Source organism: Photinus pyralis, unplaced genomic scaffold, assembly GCF_008802855.1.
Source record: "Photinus pyralis isolate 1611_PpyrPB1 unplaced genomic scaffold, Ppyr1.3 Ppyr1.4_LG9, whole genome shotgun sequence".
NCBI classification, from domain to species: Eukaryota; Metazoa; Arthropoda; class Insecta; order Coleoptera; family Lampyridae; genus Photinus; species Photinus pyralis.
In genome coordinates this window covers 4,685,001-4,694,980 of record NW_022170878.1, presented here as the reverse complement: position 1 = coordinate 4,694,980, position 9,980 = coordinate 4,685,001, and the positions used below count along the sequence as shown (strand labels likewise).

At 36.2% G+C, this 9,980-nt stretch overlaps 1 protein-coding gene across 3 annotated transcripts; it reads right to left on the bottom strand.

Moving 5' to 3' along the window:
• Positions 1-41: 41 nt before the first annotated feature.
• On the bottom strand, positions 42-6,448 carry LOC116180819 (SCY1-like protein 2). 3 transcript variants are annotated; one of them, XM_031500953.1, is made up of 8 exons: positions 6,307-6,448; positions 6,103-6,256; positions 4,936-5,185; positions 4,504-4,854; positions 1,740-1,990; positions 1,538-1,612; positions 849-1,087; positions 42-667 (listed from the first exon to the last, which is right to left on the bottom strand). In XM_031500953.1, the coding sequence occupies exons 1-7, from the start codon at positions 6,408-6,410 to the stop codon at positions 851-853; spliced, it is 1,422 nt and encodes a 473-aa protein (XP_031356813.1). In that variant the 5' UTR covers positions 6,411-6,448; the 3' UTR covers positions 42-667; positions 849-850. The 3 variants fall into 3 exon arrangements, with proteins under 3 accessions (XP_031356813.1, XP_031356815.1, XP_031356814.1); XM_031500955.1 differs by having other exon boundaries at positions 947-1,087; XM_031500954.1 differs by lacking the exon at positions 1,538-1,612 and adding an exon at positions 1,311-1,328 and having other exon boundaries at positions 42-1,087.
• Positions 6,449-9,980: the final 3,532 nt, after the last annotated feature.

Below are 9,980 nucleotides of genomic sequence, written 5' to 3'. Positions count from 1 at the left end.
AAAAACCGTTGCGGTTTCAAAGATCCACGCGGTTATCGTATTCCTCATATTCCAAGGCGAAACTGTGAAGAAACGGCGAATAAAAAATTACGTTTTTTTTCTTTCACATTATACGTTGAGCACAACCAATTTTAGTTAAAAGTTCTTACACACGAATCACAGTATAGTAATCTTGATTGAAAAGGGTGGCAATAAGTCTTTACGTACACATGAAAATTCTAAATTCGACTTGGATGTAAGTTGTCGCAATTTATAAACATTTGAATTATTTTAGATTGACATATAAGATTGCATGCATTAAGTATTTTAGACACAATGTGTTAAAAAGTAGGTGGCATGTAAATTTATTATTAGTGTGTAAACGATTGTCAAGGGATAGCTTTGTATGTAATTAGGGCACATCTTTTCAGGATTGTATGATAGTTAACATTGTCTTATCAACCCCTAGGGATCGCATAATTGAGAGGAAAACACTGCGAATGAACACACGTAACAGTGATTGATAGGGCCTCGCATTGTGTGCTGTCGCCTGTGATTGTCGCTCGATAAGCCGCTTCCGATCTTCCTCTGTATATCCACAAAATGAAATATACGTAAATCATGATAAACGAATGAACTCAAATCATCATCATGGTGATTCTTATTGGCGGCCGGAAAATAGGTTGTACTGGAACATCAAAAAACAATTAGGCGAAGGGCTGTTGTGGTCCTTTTGCATTATCATAACTATCCTTCTTTACTAATTAAGGCAACAGCCCCCGCTGGTGAGTGATTATGCACGACAGAGGTAAAATGAGTGTGGGAAAGCAGGAATGTGAACGTTATTATCGTCGTTCATACGTACGTACATTCAGCTAAATGTTATGTTCAGGGAAGGGCATTTCCTAACTGTGCTACTAGTCAACATTCTGCCGTTGGCCTGATGGTGTGAAGAGGTGAGTCTTACCATGCCGGAGCCCAGTTGCTGTAGTAGACCTGATCCTTGCGACCCGCCAAAGACGGCGGAAGGCCTACGTGATCTGATGCTCTGCATGCTACTACTAAGTAGATATGGCACGCTGCTGCTGGTGTTCGGCATCGAACCTCCCTGCAAAGAAGCGTGTAGAGCGCTGTGCGACAAAGTCTCATAGTGCACACTGTGTTGATAGTGAAATGCATGATGGTGATGGATCCTACTTGACTATATTAAACAGCAGAAGCTAACATAGGAAAAACAACGTCTAAAACAGTGTTCAGCGTCGTGTATTTTGGAGTACTACAAAAAAAATTGAACTCTCCGCCTATCGGATTACATCAAAACAGATACTCACTATCATGCTCCGTGCAAGCTGAATAGAGACAGAGCGCAATCAACAAACGGCATGTTCCAAGCGGTCGGACGGCACAAATGAGAATGAAAATACAATTAACAAGGTGGCATGAATGACATGTGATGTCGTGCAGGGGGCCGTGGGGCGGCCCGCAGGTGAGCCACGCCACGGGGTGCACATTTTTCGCGTCATTATAATAATAACAGATAAACTCACGCGACACACACCTCTGCACTTACATATGTAGACGGCACAGACAGGCTCGAGCCCCCTCGGGACACAGAGCTGTAGCCTATCGCGCCCTGTGCGAACAATCGCTATCTCAGCATCGAATTATAATGACATCTATTTTCAATTAATTACAATTGCAACTTTAGGGTACTCTCTTAATACAAACATTATAATATTTAAAGTTGAATGAAATATTACCGTTGGAGGAGAGAGGTTTACTGTTGAACCTCTCCGCTCCTGTGGTCCAATACTGGAATGGCGCCGAATAGGTAATCCACCGCCCGGAGTGCCGCCCGGCGACGAAGCGCAAGACGGAGCGATGCGAATTTTTGGTGTCATGAGCGTATTATCCGATAGTCTGCGGTTGGGGAACGCATTCACTACCCGCAGGAAGTTGCTGTCGGGCGACGAAGGTGAACCTCCGAACCACCACCCGCCCAACATACCACCTACAATCAAACCAAAACTAACACTCCTTACAAAAATTACTCGTCATTAACACACCCCCCAAATTTGATCTGGTTAACAACAAACTAGCCTTGTTTGTTGTCAAATAGATTTAAAAAATGATAACTGAGGGTATAATCTTTCTCCAAATCTACTGTCGGCGTAAAAATTATGTGGACTCAAGTTTGAAGTCTAATAAAAAATAACCGTTCGACGAATTTATAAATTTATTAACAATTAATTCTATGTTTTTTAGATTTAAAGAAATCACGGGCACATACGGCAAAAAGTGCCCTTATTTTCTGAGTTTCCCGCACCTATACAGCTTCCTAACTTTTATTACTGGCGTTATCCTTAGCAGGTGGTTTCCACATAACCTTTCAGTAGTTTTTGGAGATATTCTTCATAGACTATTCCGTGCTCAGTTTTCCTAAGCCTATCTAAAGATTCTTAAAATATCCTTCAGAATCTCTTCAAAAATTACTAAAAACTGCTCTGGACATGTTTAGAGTTTCTTTAAAAGTATCTTTAAGTAATCTTCGAGATTCCCTAATGATTCTTCCGTTACTATTGAATCTTTTAACTCTACGATGCTCACTCTCTGGATCTCTGTAAGAGTCAAAGCTCAAAGGCAAATCAACTTTTAAAAAAAGTTTGCCATTGAAATATAAAATATATTATAACACAATTGTTGGCTCTGGTTGTCAAATGATTCATATTCTTCGCAATGACCCCAATACTTGATGTTGAATAAAATCTGCTCGTGCCCCAATTGTGTGGTAATTTTGTTCTATTTTTCTATCATAATGCTCTTTATAGAGCCTTCAAAACCTCTACAAAGATATTACTCATACCATTTTTCTGATTCAATGGGAGATACTTTAATTGTACCGTGGAAAATCTCTAAATATCTCCGAAAATGTCACTCCTGGATGTGTAAATTCTGAAAGAAATTATCTCAAAGGTTCCTTACAATAAGAAGTCCCACTCGTGTCTATATATTTCAACCAACTCGACTGTGAGAGAGATGCAGCGATCGAAGCACAGTGGTAAAGAACCCTATTTAATTTTTATTGATGATTCTTTAAAAAATAAATGTCATTGCTTGTTGGCTAAAAGAGATGGGTGTAAGCAAAATCATTGCATCAGCAAAATCACTTGCTCCACTCGCTCGCAAGCTTGCTCGTGTCGCAAACGTAACTCTACTGAATAATAGGCGTCATAAGATGCTCGTAGTACTATCAAAGGATATGTGCTAGAATTTAAGATTGGAATTAACAAAGGAATTGAGCACTAGCATGTGAGTACCGTATTCGCGACTTAAATTTGCAGGAACATAAACAAATATCTGTGCTGCCACCTTAAGTACCATTTTAAAACAGCTTCGGAGGCTGCCACTAAGGATTTCCGGAGAACAGTCAGAGGTGCTTAAATTAAAAAATTTTGAGAACGTTTTAAAGCATTGATTGATTCTTAAAAGTTTCATCATATAGTGTAGGAGCATTTTCCATAAATATTAAATTAAAATCGCTCGTAGTTTAACGGTTTGAATCTTGTTGAGATGTCTAGGCCGTAGTTGATAGTTTGATGTTAATCATTTTGGCATTCCTCGTAAGACAAATTCGTCATTAAAGTTGAAAATAATTCATCCTATTTTTCAAAAATGGTCCCAAGAATTGATAAATTATTTGGTTGTAGAGAAAGAGTATTTTATATGTAACGCGTTTTATAAACTTCTCTAGGAATACGATACTAACACTCGCTGCTCTCGTTCCTCACATAAAATCATATCTAAATTGTCGTTTATAAAATTTGATGCATAATATACTATTTTATGATCTTTAAAAATCCATTCTATTCTTAGCTCTTTAGAACATTTAGACGTTCTTTGGTAATTCTTAAAGAATCAAGAAACCTTTTTCAAGGACCCGTTAAAGAATCTTTCGACACGTTCACTTAATGTTCTACGGAGAATCCTTAGAGATTCTTTACCTACTTATTTATCAGTATGGTTTACACACTGTTCAGAGCTTGATGATCTTTTCATATTCTTACAAACTCAATAAGGGTGTTCATTTTTTGGTCCCTGCTGAATATCGGCAAAAGATACTTTATAAAATTGTGATTGGTTCATAAGTGAGTTTCCGAATATTCTTCATAAATTATTTTATGCTTCTGCTGAGAGCAGAAAATGTGGTTTATGTGAGAAAAAGCACGAAATAAGTACAATAATTAAGGTGGGTACTTTAATTTCACAATATCGAGTATAGGCCCCTTTCAATAACTGTAATAACCCGAAATTTAAAAAAAAGCACAAAGTTTCAAATTTAGCACTTTGTAAAGCTAACAAAGGGCGCTTTTTGTCGTTCGAACCAATAATAACTTTGTGTTTGAGTTTGAAAATTGTTTATTCCACATAAATACCGTATTTGAGTTTTCAATCCGTCGAACGGTTATTTTATTAGTAGTTTGAAATTTAGCTTTAAACGTATGGTATAAAGCAGGCTTTACAAACCTGTCGAATTCTTTCTGGCCATATCCTCCGCGCTAGACGTTTTCCGCTGCTCTATTCGTAAATTTGGTATGTTGAACGGCGGAACGTGCATATTATCCGAACTATACTGGTGCCTTAAGGGCCGATGCCTTTCCGGGCTGGGTAACGATAAGTTATCCAATTTTAATTTGTTACGCTGATTCCTATCTATCTGATCTAACATTTCTTGAAGCACTTCTAATAAAGTCGTAAATTGATCTAAATTCAATGAGGGATTTACTGTTTGTGGCAGTAACGATGGCATTACCTTCGTCGCCATTAAATTTATCGAAAGCCCATATTTTTTATCGCTAAGCATGAGCCTGTAAATATCTAAAAAGAAGCACGCCGTTAGCAATGTTCAAAATTGAATTTGTGGCAATGGGGGCTGATTGTGTGGTGGTGTATACTTACTAACTACACGAAGAATAATTTGCGGGTCCGATAAGCGCACGTCGTAAAGTAACGGTAGCACCTCGTCGATAATTTGACTTTTGTCGAATCGATCTAGTGTCTTTTCCACGCAGGAGAGCACGTTCGATACAATTTTTAAATCGTTTTGATTTTTTTCGTATACCATTTTCGTTTTTGGAAGAACCATACGCCGCACCGACATTTCGTCCAGGTACTCGGAGACGTTTGTAACTGCGACTAGTGCTGCACTCTGAAAAATAAAGCAAGTGGTTAACTTTACTGCCTATTTTGGATTCTGATTTAAGGGGCATATACGATCCGTAAACAAAGAGAGCTCTAAGCCCAAAACATATCACTAATTACAGTAGCTCCGTGCATTTAAGGGTAAACTTGGAAAACATGCTGCAGAAGTGCAGAATACTCAAATACTTTCGGTCCTTTTTAGGGTTAATCAATGATTACAAATATTGGAAGGTTTGGCCACCTTTAATTATAAGTTACGGTGTTTGTTGGTTTCAACAGGATGCGAGAATAATTATGCTGGAAAATGAAAAATATGTTCAATAGGAGAAAGTGTTTTTAATTTTTTTGTGTCTGTTCAAATAATATCAGAAAAAAATAAAATCGAAATCTACAAATCTCGGTTTTGTGGCATATATTTGGTAAGTGATAGGAATTTTGTGGCTTTCTTTACAGCATGAGAATTACTCTTTAATTGCACAACTTTTGCCTAATTTGATTATTGTCGCATCTTGTATATGGTTTCGGAGATCCCCATTGTATACTCGTAGACATCTTATTTTGGCTACAGTGTATTCCCATCGTACCGTAAGATGTTCTTTTCGTAAACTACTTAAATGAATCTATAAATTGCGTCTTAAATATTCAGAGAGGGCACACTTTTCAAGCGATGTCTTACTTTCTCTGTTATGCATTTGAAATAATGCAGAACGGAGTTGCTGCTAAAATCCTCTGGGAACCCGAACTTATTGTTTTTTTTTTTTTAATTCACTTTTAACGACCCGAAATAAGTTCCATTTCCATTTCTTACTTAGTAAAACGAGTTCGTTATATTTACATAGAATATTATACAAAACTATTCATGCAGCTAAATACTACTGAAATACTACACACTAATAGGAGGGATATATGGGATCAGTGTATTACCTGAACTTGTATTGTGCTGCTTTCGAACGCATTATACAGCATAGGCAAAACTTCAGTACGTATATCGTCACGTGGAGTTTTCTCGAGAATAACGTGTAAATTTTCTAACAAGGTAACCGTTGCTTGAATTGATTTCGGAGTCGAAAATACGCTCCTGAAACATTTTCCAATATAGAAATAATCTTTAAACGTTCCATTGCTCACCTAAAGGACGGAAGGATGATGGACTCGTATTCTTCTATTGTTGATTCCTGTATTAAATATAAAATTGGTTGCAAAACTGCGGCTAAAACTTCTTGCGTCCGCATCTCCTGCTGTAAACTAGGCCACACGTGTTGATACCATAGTTTCTGAAAGATGAAAAGCAGAGTACCGATGTGTAGAAACCGTAAACATTTAAAATTTGTCTGTTTAATGAAACGATATAAAATTGCGCAGGAAACGAGCCACATTTGGAAAAATCACTGAATTGAGAAATGCCTTTATACCCACAAACGTATTTGTAACGATTACAACTGTCGTCAAAGGACACTCCGCGATTTTGTCACAACGAGTTGATACTGTAAACGGATACAAAAAAACCATCAAAAGGTTTTAAAAGCCGGATTTTTCCCTTTATGCATTTAGGTTACAATATACTCCGCATAATCAAATACTTTTTCTGTTCCACAAAAACGTTTCCATATTTTGAAGTACAGCCTAGGGAAAAGTAAGTTGTAAAAATAAAAGTGAGTTGGGTGTCAATCCTGAAAGACCACCACTTATGGCAGTATACGAAAACTCCTGTGATGTTACTTTTGTGTCTGCGGGTATATGTCAAATTTACTGTATATTTACGACTTTTAACAAAAGTTGAAAATGTCTGATAATACTGAAATTGATGAAACCGGATTATAAAAGGTTTTGGATTATGAAATGTCGGAAAACTATTGAATGTGTAAGAAGGAATTGCTTTATGCGTTAAAGACATGGAAGTGGAAGTCCATCTACCCAATGATGGTGTGCCGTATGCGCGTGCATGATGAGGCCACTCTTCCTCAAAAGCAAGGAATGTTGTTTTCACTAGTGCGGTATATCAAGATATTCATCCAGAGGTGGTAACGCCCTTAAGTACCGAAAGTTACATTCAATCATTGACGAGATTTATTGCTATGAAGCGGAAGACTGCTTATAATTTAGGGCGACAGTGGAATCAATTGAAAAAGAATGGAAATTGCTATGAGAGATTTCAAGATACAGAAAGATTACAGTGGAAATTCTATCCACCAAGTGCTGCTTGGTAAGCAGAGTTGATGGAAACAAATTTTACAAGAGATGATAATATCTATTATTATATTGCATGTTGTATCAAAGAGTATGCCTCTTTGGTTGTATGTAACCTATAATGTACTATACAGTCAATACCCGACAAATTTCGCACACCTATGTCTAATGCAGGATATACAGAAACGTTAACATTACTAATATTCCCGCAAGATCAAAGGAAGATATAACGGAGAGTTGTGGTTTCGAAAGACGGTTTCAATTTATTGATTATTGAGGATATGACTAGGAAGTGAGTTAGTGACATTAAACTAAGTGCAACTCTACAAACGTATGTCTTCTTGATGACGCTTTCGATAACTGGTGAACAAATTCAGTAACCAATCCCTTGTTAGAATCCGGGTTTTGGCATGGATATTTGTAAATGTATAGTGAGTTGGGTTGGTAGAGCCGCCTTGGCTGAAACCCCGCCCACTCAAAATAATAATAATAATAAATAATAATAATAATAATAATAAGCTTATTTAATGTTTCGTAGAACAGCCTACATACATTAGTCAATACAAAAGCAAATTAAAAATATAACAAATGTAAGAGCAAACAAAAATTATAACACAATACTTAATTGTCACTCTGTACTGAAAAATTCCTCATACGAGTAAAACGCTTTATCAATAAGAAATGCTTTAGTTGAGTTTAGTTGATTTCAATAAATGAAAAGGTAAAGTATTGTGAGGAATATAATTATACATTTTTATATTGATATAGGCAGGGATATAGATAATCAAAACTGTGTTGCGTCTTAGTTAAACGGCAAAAAGGGATAAATACATTAAATTTGTTGCGGGTGTCATAATTATGAACATCGTAATTTTTTACAAAATAATGTTCATTGCGCTTAACCAAACAAAGACAAATAAAAATAAAAATAGCAAGGGGCTATGTATGAGTGCAAAATAGGCAGTTTTAAGGATATTCATAGTTACATTACTCGCTAATCTACGCAAAACAAATAAGTTTCTGCTTATCTTCGGAGCAACATACCGTTTTCATTGTATTTATAGGTATGTAATAAGTTTATGGTGCACCAAGTATTAGCTCGTTGAAGTAATTCATTGGAGTTATTTAGTGCTCCGTTAATGTGTTCGGCCCCAACAAGTAAGGTAGCGTCAATGCGTCATCTGCATAAAGAAGGCAGCTTTTATTTCCAGAAATAAATCTTGGCATATCATTAATATAGATTAAAAAGAGAAGAGGCCCCAGAATACTACCTTAGGGTACTCCTTTCGTTATACAGAGTTTTTCTGATAGGTTATTATTTATCCTTACACATTGAAAGCTATTTGTAAGATATGATTCAATGACGAGTTTGCTAGTAAACATCAAATCCATAGACTTTCTCGAGGTTGTCTAATAAAATTAGATGTTGGACGCTGTCAAATGCTTTAGTTAGATCTATGAAAATTGCACAAGCGTGTTCACCTTTTTCAAAGCAATTAAGCGTAAGTGTTACAAATTTAGCGATAGCGACAGATGTAGACCTCCCACTACGAAACCCAAATTGATTATGACTGAAGAGATCTTCAAAATAATAAGCAATTCTTTTATTAATCAGCTTTTCAAAAACCGTCGAGAAAACTGGTAAGACAGAGATGGGCCGGTAATTGGTAACATTATCTACGTCGAGCGAGTTTCAGTTGATCGGGAAAAATGCCATTTAAAAACGACTCATTAATTAATTTGGTGAGAGGTTTTAGAACATAAACACTAACGTTTGTTTTTATAAGGGTCGTGGTCACGCCGTATATATCTTTGCATTTACTATTTGATAAAGAAGGTATAGTGTCTCTAACTTCAATCGGTGATACAGGAGTAAGTGAAAATTTTAAATGCGAAGCTATCCTAATGTTGCAAACCTCCGAAGTATCACTTAAAGTTTGATTTAGGTTAATTATCGCCAGATTTGTTAACGAAATGTCTATTAAAAGTATCACAATGTATGTTTAATCACCTTATTTGAATTTCTATGAGAATTAACAATTGACCACATTGTACCAATAGAGAAAGAGAAGTTTATGGCCGCACAATTAGCAGAAATTTTAGCATTTTTAATTGCTGTTTTATATTTATTAAAAACATTTCGTTTGATATTACGAAGCTCTTCGGATTTATCTCTATCATAGATCTCACATATGAGCTGATAAACACCGCGGAGTGAACCATTTTATGTTAGTGTCTTTGTTTCTTCTCAGTGTTAAAGACTTTAACTTAAAGTTTTTTTCCGGAAACGCGATGTTAAATGAATCACAAAAATTTTTAAAAAATACACTGAATTTTTTGTTCAAATTAATGCTTGTGTCGTTAAGATAGCTCCAGTCGCACTCGTTCAAAATTCTAAATAAGCTGAGGGTTCCGTAGCTAGTAATCGGTCTGTAAGTCTTAACACTATCTACACTTTCATTACATTCAGTTTTACCACATTGCACAGTAATTACCTGACCATAATGATCAGAAAGATTTGTGTCCAAAATATTACACTGAAAGTTATTAACCCCGAAGTTGATAAAAATATTGTCTATGCAATTTTTTTTGCGTGTAGGTACGACAATAGTTTT

What these genes read in the sequence shown, in the direction of transcription:
- LOC116180819 (XM_031500953.1), bottom strand. Translation starts at nt 6,410, where the DNA reads ATGCGGACGCAAGAAGTTTTAGCCGCAGTTTTGCAACCAATTTTATAT. An exon ending in TAAACCTCTCTCCTCCAACG is followed by an intron (nt 1,613 to 1,739) that starts GTAATATTTCAT and finishes TTGTTCGCACAG; the next exon opens with GGCGCGATAGGCTACAGCTC. An exon ending in CTACATATGTAAGTGCAGAG is followed by an intron (nt 1,088 to 1,537) that starts GTGTGTGTCGCG and finishes GCTTCTTTGCAG; the next exon opens with GGAGGTTCGATGCCGAACAC.